Raw genomic sequence first — 13564 nt, 5'->3', positions numbered from 1 at the left:
TGGGTTTGTCAAGTTCACATCTGGGTGCCAAGGGTTCTGTGGCTAGGAAGGGTCCTCCTTGGGGGTTGTGGGCACTCAGGTGTGTCCAACCCTATGTCCCCATCTAGCAGATGATGCCTCACTTTACCCTTCAGCAGTAGGCTCTGTTGTATGTGGCATCCCCCAGGCATCCATCCCATGAGGTGGTTTCTGTGTTGAGGGGGCTGCAGGACACCCTCCAGGCTGCAGCGAAAAGCTGTGAGAGCCTCCCACCCTGACAGGTCTCCTTTGTCTCCCAGCCTCTGGGATGGGTTGATTCCAGGCCCCATCTTGGTGACTGCTCCTTCAAGGTCTTGGCAGGGAGAGGCTGGTGTTGGTGGGATCAGGAGCCTCTGTCCACATCAGAATTACAGCACAAATCTGAGAACAAAAATGAATAGGAGGTTGAGAGGACAAGGTTGCCCTTCTGTTGTGCTCAGGATGTCAGCTGGGACCTGCCCCATATCCAGAGCCGTTTGTTCCTGTCCCATTTCAGTCAGGTTGTTTTTAGTCTCCTTCAGCAGTCCTCTGTCACCCAGCTGCTCTGTCCAGATGCTCCCTGGGGCCATGACTCTCCATAGGGCACCATCTGTTCTTGGTCTCCGTTCAGGCCAGCTCCTGGCAGTCTCTGCCGGCTCAGTCTGGCAGGGAGTTGCACCACAGTGTGTGCGTGGGCCAGAGCCCTGCCCACAGCCCGTGTAAGTCACCTTGAGCACTGCGTCCAGGCTCCAGGGTTGTGTGCAGGAAACCCTGGCTTGTCCTTCAGATGCCCCCTTACACTGGTGTCCAGGCTGTTTTGCAGGGCTGGGAGACCCACAGATCTGTCAACTACTAGATGAGGTTTCCCCTCATCTTCTCTCCTGACTCTCTGTTCTGGGGGTTAACTCTTCCCTCAGAGATGTTCCAGCAGGAAGAAAGGGCTGGCAAGAGGCACCTGCTGGAGCCTGTTGTGTCCCCCAGCTGTACTCGGGGGTAAAGAGAGGAAGGCTCAGGACTCGACTGCTCCATGGCTCTCGTGAGCTTCTCTCCTTCTTTCCCCTTCTCTAATGCCTGAAATGCCCTTCTGGTTTTGCCCCCTCCTGGGCTTGCCCTCAGCTGTGGCATGGAGCAGGAAGATGTCTCTCCTTGTTTCTATCCATTTGTGCCTGTGTGTGTGATGCCGAGCCTGTTTCATTTCACCCTGAGCAATGGCTGGATGCCTCTGGGATACTGAGCTGTGCCTGGGGTTATCTTCCCTTCCAGAGTCCCACGGCGATCCAGCTGGAGGGAGAGGGCCGGTCTCTGCTTCCACCCAGAGCAGTGAACTGAGCACACCCAGCTCCCTGTACATGGAGTATGGTGAGTACAGCCAGCCTCAGTGGGAACACTGGCTCCTGGTCAGGCTCCTCCATCAGCTGTGGTGGCCTCAGCTGCTGGACCTGCTTGTGGGATGCTGGCTGGGCTTGGTAGCATGGAGATAGCAGCAAGTCCTTCCCTTATGCCTTTGTCTCTTGCTTTTCTAGACTCTGGACAGTATCTGAGCTCGGGGGAAGGGATGTTCAGGAGACCCTCGGAAGGACAGTCCCTCATCAGCTACCTCTCTGAGCAGGACTTTGGCAGCTGTGCAGACCTGGAGAAGGTGAGGGAAGCAGCAGCAGCCTATGTGCATTGGAGAATGTATCTTTCTGCAGGTTCAGGTATACTTCACTCTGTGGGGAGGATAATGCCACGGTATTTTCTGCTGTAGAGCTGTGCACAGAACTTCAAAGTTGAGCTCCTTGGTGGTGTCTGGAAGCCAGGATCTGCCTGTCCAGCATATACGCAACATCTTTGCAAGATGTTAGGGCTCCCCAGGGCCCACGTGCTGATCCCCAGAGTGGATGTGTTGCACATCTTCTTTGTAGGATGCCTCTTGTGTTTTGTGAGTATTCTGGTGCCCAAGAAGGCTTTATTTTCTAGGTCCTCATAGAAGTCATATTTTTTGGAATTGACAGGGATTAAGGTCTTTCAACCACCATCCATGAGTAATAAGCTCTTTCATGTCATAGGTGGGGAAGATTTTATGAAGTCTTCCTAGTTTGTCCATGGTATAGCCTTGAATGCTTTTGCTCTTACCTTGCAGGAGAACGCCCACTTCAGCATCTCAGAGTCCCTGATCGCTGCCATTGAGCTGATGAAATGCAACATGATGAGCCGGCAGCTGGAGGAGGAGGAGGAGGAAGACAGTGACAAGGAGATCCAGGAGCTTAAACAAAAGATTCGCATTCGGCGCCAGCAGATCCGCACGAGTCGGTTCCCTGCCTGCCAGGAAATGGGCTCAGACAGTGGGTGATGTGTTTTGGGCTTATCAGCTGGTGGGATGCGGGTTTTCTGTCCGTTACCTATCCCAAGCATCCTGCCCATGTCTTCCTGCCCATTCCTGGGAAACAGTCATATTGCTACCAAGATGGTGCAGAGATTTGTGAAACTGCTGTTATTGAAGGCCACATGGGACCCATACTGCACATTGATATCACTTTTGTGCTGCAGGCACTCAGTTATGGAATGTAATTTCATTTTGAACCCATAGTGTTTTCCATCCTTGAGCTCCATCCCTCCCTTCCCTGGCTGTACCTTGCTATCCCCTGCTACCATAGCAGTCAGGACTCTCCAGACTGCTTCCATTGATGACCTGGCTGTGATGCATTTCTCCCAGGTCTTGTGGCAACAGACAGCGGGTCCCAGTTCAGCTCCCACGGCTCCATGCGGCTCTCTGACTCTGGCTCTGCAGAGGATGTGGAGGAGTACGAGATCCGAGGTAGGAGGGAATGGCTGTGTTGGCTTCTTGCATAGAGACAGATTTCTCCTCGGTGTGATTGTATTGAGGTCAGTCCCACTGAAGAAGAGCATGTTCCCTCTGGCCTTCGAGATGACTTTTCCCAAACAGATGGCTGAGTTCTGAGTATAAGCAGAGCAACCAGTTTCCCTCATGTGGTGACTTTCCTTTGAAACCCCCTGTAACCCTGTAGCATTTCTTGCCTCTGGCTGGTAGGTGGTTTCCATTTCATTGCCTGGTCCACATAGTGGCTGTCACAGCTAGAGAGAGGTGGGAGAGCTGCCATTCTGCTCTCCTCCTCCCCAGGCAAAAGGAGCCATAGCTCTGACCACTTACCTCTTGGGTGTTGGGTGCTGGTAACTTCCTGACCTGTAGTCTCTGCTCCTGACAGCTTGGGTGGCTGAGCTTATCACCCACAGGACACATGTCTGTGTCTCTGGGTATCCCTTTCCTTCAGAGCCATGTTTCATCCTCCGAGGTGGATGACTTACTTCTCAGCAGTACTTCTATCTTTAAAAAGAAGATGGAGCAGTCCAGTCTCCAGCTTTAAACTTCTTGACTATAAACAGCAAGCCCCTCCTTACAGTCCATGAGGGCGAGGTTTTGGGCAAGGTTTTGAAGCCCATGGAGGGGTGTGCAAATTCAGTTCTGGGCCCTCCTCGTGCGAGTGCTGCTCTTGTATTGTGCCCTTTCTCTTTGGCCTGGCTGAAGCACTGAAGTCAACTGTTTTGTCATCACCATGTTATACAGATGGTAACGATGGATCTAACCTGATTCAAATGTCCAAGAACGGCCTCTCAGTGTCAATGGCTTCCTTGTTCTCAGGTACCCTGCAGTGCTCCCTGCAGCACGCTTGTGTGTGTGTGTGTGTGTGTGCGCGAGGTCTGTGTGTGTGTGCACATGCACACTTCCCAGAAATCTGCCTGGTTTCGGAACTGTGAGTTAGTTCCAGTATCATCCAGATGTCAGCAAGAAGAGCTGTGGCAGGATTGAGCAGAGAGGAGGCAGAGGATCGGTGTCGTGGGCTCCATCCCCCAGAGCATTTTGCTGTGCAGTATTTTGGATGTATCAAAGGTGTTTGCTGCAGTGAAGACCTGTCTTGCCTGGGGTAGGGCTTGGCAGGGTGATGGCACAGCTTTGTGGCTCTGTAGGTGTTGAAGTCTGAGCCTGAGCTGGATGAGAGCAGAGTCCTTTTCAGTGTGGGACCAGGTCTCCATCCCAGGTGCCTTGGGGAGCATTATCTTGCTTGAGTTGGCAGAGCTGGTGTGCCATAGCTCTAATATGAACCACTGCCAGCCCCTCCCACTCTGCTCAGACTTGACTTGGAGTGAAAACCTTCCAGGTGGAAAAGAAGTCCTGGAGGGAAAAGTAGTGAGATCAGACAGGGCACAGGCAGTTTGTTCATGCTGGAGACCCTGGGCACTGGGATCACATGCAGCCAGGTCTAGCTTAATGTTTCTATTGTTTACAGTACTACTAGGTTATCCTTCTGGTCTGCTGGCCACATTAAATACCCTTCATGTGCTCCCTGTTTGCTTTAGCAAGGGAACAGCCTGCTGGGCTGTTGCTGATGTCTCGTGTTGGGTGTTTGGCACCAGCACATTGCATCTGATGGAGATGCTGGTGCTCAGAGCTTCCCAGTCAGCCCTCCTGTGTTCACAGAGCAGGGCTTTAACCTAGTGGGGCTCATGCTGGCCTGAAGCAGGCATATGGGGTCTGGGGTGATGTCCTTGGGTTTAGGGTCTGTAGGGGCTGTTCACAAGCCTCCTGAAGACTATCCTACCTGGTGATAACACTGGCAGCAGAGATGTTTTGTGCAGCTAATGAGGCTTTTGGGGAGTGTCCGCAGTTAATGTTGGGAAGCCAGTGGTGGCAGGATTCCAGTGCTAGCTCCTATGGGAGCCTAAGGTCAGATTTGGCTCCCTCTCATCCCTGAGACCATGTCAGTGCCTGAGTGCACTGGCTCTGCCTCCTTGTAGCACCTGGCCCACACTGTGCTGCGTGTGCCCCGCTGTTGGCTCATGTTCATCACAGTCTAGGACCGTGTGGCACCTTTCTGCACAGAGCAGGAGGCACCAGAGCATGGCAGGTGTGTCTGGCTGGTGCCCTACATGGTCAGGAGGCTGTTTTCCTGAATTCCCTGTTTTCTGCAGTAGAAGTCTGTTTGCATGATGTAGATATACAGATTCCTTAGCACATTAGGATGCTTCCCTGTGCCTGTTCTAGCAATGGATGTCAAACACTGAGGGTCAGGCATCCATGCTGAATTCCAGAAGTGTGAGCCTGTAAATTTGCAGGAGTTGCTCCCCTTGTTGCCAAGGCAGCCCTGCTCTTTGTAGGGAAGCTGGGTGGGTTGGCACTCTTTGCTCGGCCAGGCTGTGATTCCCTTGGCCTCAGTGTACAGTTGGTGCCTGACTGGGATCGTGTGGACTCTGTGCAGGTTTGTGTTAGTCGACCTGCTTGGGGTAGAGGAGCAGGGACCCTGAGCTGTGCCTCCCCATGCCAGGCACAGGGACAGGCTTGTGTTTGGGGGTGGTATGGTCACTGCAGACCATTCCTAGAGCTCCCCAGAGGTACAAAACAGGAGACCTGCTGGGCTGAAGGTTGTGGCATTGGCCTCTCTTCTGTCCTGACCTGTAGTACTTTCCTCTTGCATGCCCTCTTCCTTTTTCTGGGAGTCTATCTGCAATGAAGCAGGGATTCTGCCTGCCTCTGCCTGTAGTGTGCTACTGGAAGTCTCCTGTCCCAGGATTCTTCCACTCTTGAGGTGAATCCCCTGTCTTTCACACCTGCTGGAGTGAAAGAAAGATGAGTGGTGAAGCTACCGCTGAGTACCCAAGGCTGCAGGACAGCCCAGGGCTGTTTGGGAGCTGATGGAGGAGTGGAGGGAGCAGGACCTCAGTGTCCTGCACCTCTTCATGGACCCCTCTCTTCTCAGGAGGTGGGTCTGTGGCCTCTGCAGAGGACTGGCCCCATGACTGCTGGCTGCTCTCTGCAGGGATGCTGGCATGTCTGTGGAGTGCTGGGCACAGGCTGCCAGCCCTGGCTGTGCAGTCACTGACAAGCTGTGGTACAGCCACTGTCTGATCTTAGAGTTTTGCAGTCAAGTAGAGAAAAGGGCTTTGCATCCCATTGCTAATCACCTCCAGCATCTGTACTGTCTGTAGAGAGCTACTAACCCTTCTTGCTAACCTTGCAGTCCTGCCCTCCAAGCTCCTGTGTGTCCTCTGTTTCAGGCCATGTCACTGCTAGGATTGGTGTGTGACCTGTACCAGTAGCCACTTGTCTCCCCCAAACCCCAGGCTGGCTGTTTTTACAGCATCCCACCATACCTTTCCCTTGTAACTCTGACAACTGACTGATTAGAGTGCACCCCTCCTTGCTCCTCAGTGCTACTGGTAGAAGATGATGCTGTAGTTCATGTGCTTTTCACACCTTGATGAGTTTCACCTTGAAGCTTTGGTTTGAAGTGAGTGTATTGCCCTGCCCTGCCCCATCTCTTCCACCTTCTCTGTTTTTGATTCAGATGCAGACATCAAGAGGAACCCAGACTCCAGGAAGTCCTTTCTCTCCTCGGACTCCATGTATGTCTTCAACTCATGGTGACACATCTTGGTATCAAGTTCTCCTTCCTGGCTAACTTTGCTCTTCCATGTGCATCAGTTGCTGCTTTGCACTGGAGTAGACATCCTTCCTTCCCTCCCTTTACTTAGCAGTTGAGCACTGGGTCCTAGTCTTAAATTTGGGAAGCAGTACCTGGGGATCATCAGGATATTCACATGAGGTAGATATGATATGGACTGGTGTCAGGAGAGATGCCCATACCTCCTAGTAGGTAAGAGTCTGGTGACAACCTGGAGCATCTGGACTGGCTGCTGGCTTGCTGTTGGCTCTGAGCCTCCCCTGCCTCTCCCTCTCAGCTGGGACAGCTTGTTAGACTTCATGGTGCTGCCACCTTCTCTCTAACCCTCATTGCTGTGCTGTGACTCAAAGGGGGAACTGGGGACAGCTGCAAAGACAGAAATCAATCACACATATCAATTTTAAGCCTGTGTAGCAGTGCAGAAATAAGGTACCAGAGTGGAAGGGAGCATCTATATGGCTTGAGCTGGGTCTGGCACTGGGGGCTGGGAGGAGGGCACAGCTGTGAGACCCAGTACTAACCACTCTCTTTTCTTCTAGATCCCACTCCTTCCTCAATTCCAACTCAGCAGAGGCCGTGGCCATGGGCTTGCTGAAGCAGTTTGAGGGCATGCAGCTCCCAGCTGCCTCTGAGTTGGAGTGGTTAGTCCCTGAGCATGATGCCCCACAGAAGGTAAGGCTGTGAGTCACTGTCACCAATTGCATTTGATCTTCCCTGAACCCCTGGCTTCACCCAACTGCTGAGGGGCTTTGCTCATCCCAGTGATCCCTTTCTGGAACTAGAAGAGGGAGTTTGCCTGGGCTCTGGGGGTGGGTGCATCCAAGCAGGGCTCTGCCACAGCAGCCTCCTACATCAGAGTGCTGGGGTCCCTGAGGTCAGCCCTTCTCCAGCCCCTTTTCAGCTGGAGCAGCAGTTTGGTGCTGGGCAGTTTTCCAGAGGGCTGCACTTGCAGGTTTCTGGCAGTCCAGCCAGATGTACTGCCTTTGCAATACCAGACAGGGATCTGACCCTTTTGCCTGCCTCTCCCAGCTCCTGCCCATCCCTGACTCTCTGCCTATCTCTCCTGACGATGGAGAACACGCTGACATCTACAAACTGAGGATTCGGGTGCGCGGAAACCTGGAGTGGGCCCCGCCGCGACCACAGATCATCTTCAACGTTCACCCAGCGCCAACGTAAGGACCCCTGTTGCTGGGGCTCCCCAGAGACCTGCCCTTTCCAACCTTTTTCCGTCAACACCAACGTTGCTTGTCCTCTCCCTCCCACTTGACTGATGGGAGGGAGCCTGAGCCTGGTAAATCTGCAGTGGTCACCACTGTGGGATGGTGAGATGGAGCCAGTGACTGCAGTCGATGTGGACCAGGATACAATAGGGCTTTTCCCACTGGATTTGTTGTCCACACAAACATCCCAGACCTGTGCCAGTGCCCATCTTCTGGTGCCAGGTGCCATCAGGGCTGGGCTCATGCATGTTGTCTTCTGTCCCTGGGCAGGAGGAAGGTGGCTGTGGCCAAGCAGAATTACCGGTGTGCAGGCTGTGGCATCCGGACTGATCCTGGTGAGTGCTGGGGGCCTGACCCATAGCTGGAGAGTGGGGAAGAACCTGTGAACAAGTGGGAAGATGCTGAGTGGGTGGATGGTGGTGGAGCTCAGCACAAGGTCACTGGGGCAGCTCTGCCTGCACTTTGATGTGCACCATCCACAGAGGAGCCTCCATCTCCAGAAGGTCAAGGGCTGGTGGAGGGAAAGTGCAGCCAGCCTGTCCTTTGGAGGACATTTCAGATGTTGACTGTTGTATGGCAAAGTCCTCTATTGGGGTCCTCAAGCTCCCAGCAGGTTCTGCTGTGGGTACAGCTGCAGCGTTCTTCCCTAAATGTGTAGGTAGATGTGGCTGCATGAGGCTGGACCGTGGTCCTTCTGCAGTCAGAGGGGTGCTTGCAGACCCCTGTGCTGAGCACTCTGGGGTGGAGGGGATACCAGCAAGGCAGAATGCCTTGCTTGTTGGAAATACCTGTTGGAAATTCTGAGCAACACTGGGAGTCCAGTGTGTGGCTGGGCAGAGCCCGTGCCTGGGCTGACCTCGCTGTGTGCCTGGTTTGGCCAGATTACATCAAGCGGCTGCGGTACTGCGAGTACCTGGGGAAGTATTTCTGCCAGTGCTGCCACGAGAACGCCCAGATGGTCATCCCCAGCCGCATCCTGCGCAAGTGGGACTTCAGCAAGTACTATGTGAGCAACTTCTCCAAAGACCTGCTGAGCAAGATCTGGAGTGACCCGCTCTTCAACGTGCAGGATATCAATCCTGCCCTGTACCGGAAAGTGAAGGCTCTCAACCAAGTGTGGGTAAGACCGTTTCCATCCCTTCCTGAGTAGGGTTTGGGTGAGGTGGGTGGCTGCCAACTGGCTGCCAATATTTGAGAGAAGCTGGTGAGAAGCAGATACTTCAATTTTTGAGGCTTAAAACCTCATCACTATGTCTTTCCATTCGCCTCGTCTTCCTTCTTCAGTAACGTAGGAATTTCAAAAGGAATTTTTGGCTGGTATCCAGCTGGGCTTCAGTTTATCTCCTGGAGCACAATGACAATGGTTGTGCTCGCCTTGCCCTGTGTGGTGTAAACACTTTGGGAACAAGAGAGCAACAGCTGAGGAGCAGCAGTTGTTTCACCAACATGGGGAATGGGACAGACCTGCTCGACCAAGGACTGTGCTAGTTACTGATTCTTTGTCCCCTCTTCCTCTCCAGCTGCTGCGCATCCAGCTTTTCCACATGAAGAACATGTTCAAGACGTGCCGACTAGCTAAAGAGTGAGTACTGGGCTGTGAGATGAGGCTGTTTTGCTCTCCTGGTTCTGTCCTGGGGCACTTTGCACTGGGAATCTGTGCAGCCTGTGCAATGAGCAGCAGGGAGAGACGGGAGTGGAGGGGGAGAGAAAGCAGAAGGAGCGGAGAGGGAGGGCTTAGTGGAGCAGCTTTGTTCTGAGCTCTGGTTTCTCTTTCCTTGCAGCCTCCTGGACTCCTTTGACACAGTGCCTGGCCACTTGACAGAGGATCTGCACCTCTACTCGCTGAGCGACCTCAGTGCCACGAAGAAAGGGGACCTGGTGCCTCGCCTGACAGAGCTCCTGAAGGCAGGCAGCCTGCACGTTGACAAGTGCATGGTAAGGCCTCCCTCACCTGCCTCCTGCCCAGCTCTGCACCCTTGGGAGCACCCTTGGGAGAAAGATTTGCTGCAGAGATAACTGATGGGAAGGCTTTGATGGGCAGGGCAGCCACCAAATTAACTGATTCAATGCTGACTGTTCCTGCCTGCTCCATAGAGCTCCTATCCAGAACGTTTGGGGTGTTTGTTACCCACCCCTGACACACATAGATTCTGCCTTCCTGTGCTCCAGGCTGATGAAGGGCTGTCCCACATGGTTAGAGCAGGGCACTCTGTCCTGCTCTGCTCTACCTCCTGCCCTGGTTGCCAGGGAGATGAAGAGCATTTAGCTGTTTTTTCCTCATCTTTTCTCCTTGCAGCTGTGCCAAGCCAAAGGCTTCATCTGTGAGTTCTGCCAGAATGAGGATGACATCATCTTCCCCTTTGAGCTCAACAAGTGCAGGACTTGTGAAGGTGAGATACTGGGGAGGAAGAGAGAGGAAGCAGGCCACCAAGGTCTGCCTTCAGTTTGAGTGGCATTTATACTAGCAAGAGGTACAGAGCCCTAGCCAGCCAGCCAGAGTGCCTCTGTGCATGGCCTGTGTCTGGAAAATGTTATGACAGCAGCAGATCAGCTTTGTAACAGTGGTTGGCCAGAGCTGCTGGCGTGGTGGAGTGTGTAGGTCCCCTCCTGACCACGCTGTGTGCTGCCTGCCCTGGCAGCAGTGGGCATTCGGGCTGTGACTGCAGCAAGTGGGTGTCTGGGAGTCCTGGCTTCCCTTCTGCTGAGGTTATAGGACAGGCTGCAGCTCCCCTGCCTCTGCTTGGATGGCTGGAGCTGACCTTGCAGAGCAGAGAGAGCCTGAAGGCTTTCTCTCTGTGTCCTTCCTGCCTGCCACAAAATCCCCAGACCCCTTCAGAAGTCATCCTTGATACTGCCCAGTTCTAATGTCTGAGTAGAGCTTGTCCCTGCAGCTTGGGATCAGCCTCTGAACTGGCTTAAAATGGCTCCTGACAGCATGCAAGTAGGTGCAGTGCCAGGGAAAACTTGGGTCAAAGTCACTGTTTCCTTGGAGTTCAGGAAAGTTTGGGGAGGGACCTTGTGTAGAGCTCATGTGCTCCCAAAGGCTTTGCAGCTGGTCCAGGGACTTGTGGTGTGGAGTGTCAGGCAGTCTGTCTGCCTCTACCAGCTCTCAGCCATGCTCTCCCCCCAGAGTGCAAAGCCTGCTACCACAAATCCTGCTTCAAATCCACGCACTGTCCCCGCTGTGAGCGCCTTCAAGCCCGGAGAGAGCTGATGGCCAAGCAGAGCATGGAGTCCTACATCTCGGACTACGAAGACGAGCTGGAGCAGCCAGAGGCAGTGACAGCCACATGAACAAGTTGCAGCCAAGGAGTGTATTGTGGGTTTATTTATGTGTGTGGCCTTCGTCACCAGAGCCTGAGCCACGTGGAGATAAGGACTATTGGGAGGACTGGAGCACTGTCTTGAAGGGATCTGTTTTCCCCCATGCAGTAGTGCTGTGCTGGGAAAAGGGCACATTCCATCGTCCAGATCCGCTCTAGGTACTGCTCATACTCCCTGATGCCTTTGCCTGGGGAAAGGCAGCTGCTCCTGCCTGTCCTGCAGGCAGAACAGAGACTTTTTCCAAGCAGTTGTTCATGATGGACAAGGCAGCGCTGTTGTGCCTGTCTCCATGCCCTGCTCTGAGCCCAGCAGGGTCCCCTGATGGGTCAGCACTTTCTGTTCATCACCAGTACACCAGGCAGCTCTGGCCACATCTGCTTCTTGGAGGAGGGAATCAAGTCTCTGAGTTCTCTGATCCTTTGTTCTGCTGCTGGGGCTTGTGTGAATGGAGGGAGGATGGGGGGTTGGTTGTACGTTTAACAGCTCCCTTTCTGAAAGCTGGTGTGGGACACTGGTGGAGAGTTGCTGTCACTCAAGGATCAGAGCAGAGGAGGTGGCAATGATGAAAACACCAGACTTCCCTGCCTACAGCCTGTGCTGCAGTGGGACATTGCCCCTGGAGCAGCCACCCAAGGGGACTGGTGCTGACAGGCTTTTGGTAGGCAGATCCCCATGGCTCTATTAGGATCTGCCTCCATGGGATACAGGCTTCCAACCTACTTTGTCCTCATGCTGCCAGTCTGTCTTCCCTGGGGGGACACGTCCTCTTCTAAGGGTGACATGGGACCTCACTCTGGTGACACCAGGTCCTGCCTTGTGTGCAGCTGCCTTCTGCCCGAGACCTGTTGGGATGCAGGTGAAGGCCCAGCCCTCCAGCCGCATCCCCTGAGCCTCTGTCTCGCTTTGGTCTTTTACGTTCGTTTTTTGTTTTTTAATCTGTTGGATTTGGTTTTATTTTTTTAATGTGGTTGTTTGTATTTTTAACTGTGTGTTCCCCTGCAAGGAGGTGCTGCTTGAAATGCCTCCTTAAGGGGCGTGCGATCTGCTTGCAGCTCACCAGTATAAATTCTCCAGGGCTGTCCTGCTCCTGGTTTCTCACCCTTGGATGGAGCTGGCATTTGCCAGGTGTCCCCTCTCCCAGCAGACATCCGCTCCCCTGGAGAGAGGGCTCCCTGAGGCAAGCAAAGCCTCCAAGCTTCCTGGCTGCGGTGCGGCGGGGTGACCAGGCAGGCTGCTTGCAGGGGGGGGGGAGCATGGAGGGAGAGGGGTTTGGCACTGAGGTGCTGCAAAGGGTTGGTCCCTCACTGATGCAGAGCTGCCTGCCATGACTGACAGCTCTACAGGGTCAGACCCAGAGGTACAAGGTGAGCTCTGTGCCCTGGGGTTTGTGGTCAGTCAAGGAGGTGCCTCTGCAGTGCAGTGACTGCTTTAGCCCATGGCAGGGGTGAGTGTCCAGGACCACCCTGGCATGGGTGGGATGTGGAGTGTTTGGAAGGACGGTGTGGCCTGTGTATGTGCGAGAAGGGTGTTGAGGGACTGGGGAGCTACGCACTGGCAGGAGGCATTGAGGGGCAGTGGCTCTTTCAGTGTGTGCCCTGACTCGAGGCTGGGATGTGACCCCTTGTAGGCTCTTCCTGTGGGGGTGGCAGGGTTGGGGAGAGGGGAAGAGGCTGGGACCAGGAGAGGTGGCTGCAGGGCTTGGTCAGGGAGGGTGGCTGCAAGCCTTGCTGTTGGGGGCCAGGCTGCTGCACAGCAGCATCTCTCCCCTGCCTGCAGCATCCTGACAAAGTTCCGGAAACAGGGTTCAGACCCCACTTGCTCCCCTGGGGTTTTTGCCGCCTTATGTCTTGTGTCTGCTTGTTTCCCCAGCGGAGCAGCTGCTCTTCTGCTCACTCTATCTCTGCAAGCCCTGGGGCTACCAGATGATGGTCTGCCTTAGTCTTGCCTGTCCCCAACCCCAAGCCAAGCCTTCCTGCTGCTGCCCGGAGCTGGCACCCCCTTCCCTGGAGCTGCCTCAGCAGCACACCTCCATTCACCCTATTTTGTTTGAAGCACTTTATTGTCATGGGACTGCAGCTGAATGGCTGCCTGCATCCCTTTCTAGAAGCACTGAGTACATTTAGAGAAGAGGGAAGGAATTCTGGCTTAGTTATGGTTTCCACCCTCTGCCATGGACTGTGTCTGGAAGCAGCAGGACTTGCAAACCTGGCAGAGGTCTCCAGGGCAAGACTGTGCCCAGCACTGACCGCTACAACTAACACTGGGCCTGGCCAAGGCAGTGAGCTCTTTGTGAGGGAGAGTGGGGGGCTGCCCCAGCCGTCAACTGGAGCCTTCCCCATGGGATTACTGTTGCACAGCATAGCAATTAAAATGCCGTCCTTAATAAACTAAGTTAATAAGGGGTTCAGTTGTGTTGTGACATTTCAGGTGGGGTAATGGTGTGTATCCTGCTTTGAATTCACGGGGCAGGCAGGGAGTGCTGCTGATGGCAGGGAACAGGGAGCTGGTGCAGCTGGTGATGCATCCCCAGATGTCACTGGGAGGGGGTTATTGTCACCGCCC

The 13564-nt window shown here is 54.1% G+C and overlaps 1 protein-coding gene across 7 annotated transcripts in view; it reads left to right on the top strand.

The window, feature by feature from the left end:
- The window catches only part of RUBCN (rubicon autophagy regulator), a 31532-nt gene extending 18111 nt beyond the window's left edge, over window positions 1-13421 (top strand). For 3 of the 7 annotated variants that reach the window (XM_027685736.1, XM_027685735.1, XM_027685738.1), the window contains 13 exons: window positions 1261-1356; window positions 1521-1636; window positions 2120-2321; window positions 2693-2794; window positions 6339-6396; window positions 6995-7127; window positions 7485-7630; window positions 7949-8013; window positions 8560-8798; window positions 9199-9260; window positions 9460-9613; window positions 9975-10068; window positions 10809-13420. In XM_027685736.1, the coding sequence (XP_027541537.1) occupies window positions 1261-1356; window positions 1521-1636; window positions 2120-2321; window positions 2693-2794; window positions 6339-6396; window positions 6995-7127; window positions 7485-7630; window positions 7949-8013; window positions 8560-8798; window positions 9199-9260; window positions 9460-9613; window positions 9975-10068; window positions 10809-10972 (1631 nt within the window). In that variant the 3' untranslated portion in view covers window positions 10973-13420. Of the gene's footprint in view, window positions 1-1260; window positions 1357-1520; window positions 1637-2119; window positions 2322-2692; window positions 2795-3562; window positions 3638-6338; window positions 6397-6994; window positions 7128-7484; window positions 7631-7948; window positions 8014-8559; window positions 8799-9198; window positions 9261-9459; window positions 9614-9974; window positions 10069-10808 lie in introns of all 7 variants that reach the window. The other 4 variants (XM_027685737.1, XM_027685740.1, XM_027685733.1 and 1 more) reach the window with 3 other exon arrangements.
- Window positions 13422-13564: the final 143 nt, after the last annotated feature.

This window comes from Neopelma chrysocephalum, unplaced genomic scaffold, assembly GCF_003984885.1.
Source record: "Neopelma chrysocephalum unplaced genomic scaffold, ASM398488v2 Primary Assembly neopelma1_69, whole genome shotgun sequence".
Lineage (NCBI taxonomy): Eukaryota > Metazoa > Chordata > Aves > Passeriformes > Pipridae > Neopelma > Neopelma chrysocephalum.
This window is presented reverse-complemented; position numbering and strand designations above follow the sequence as displayed.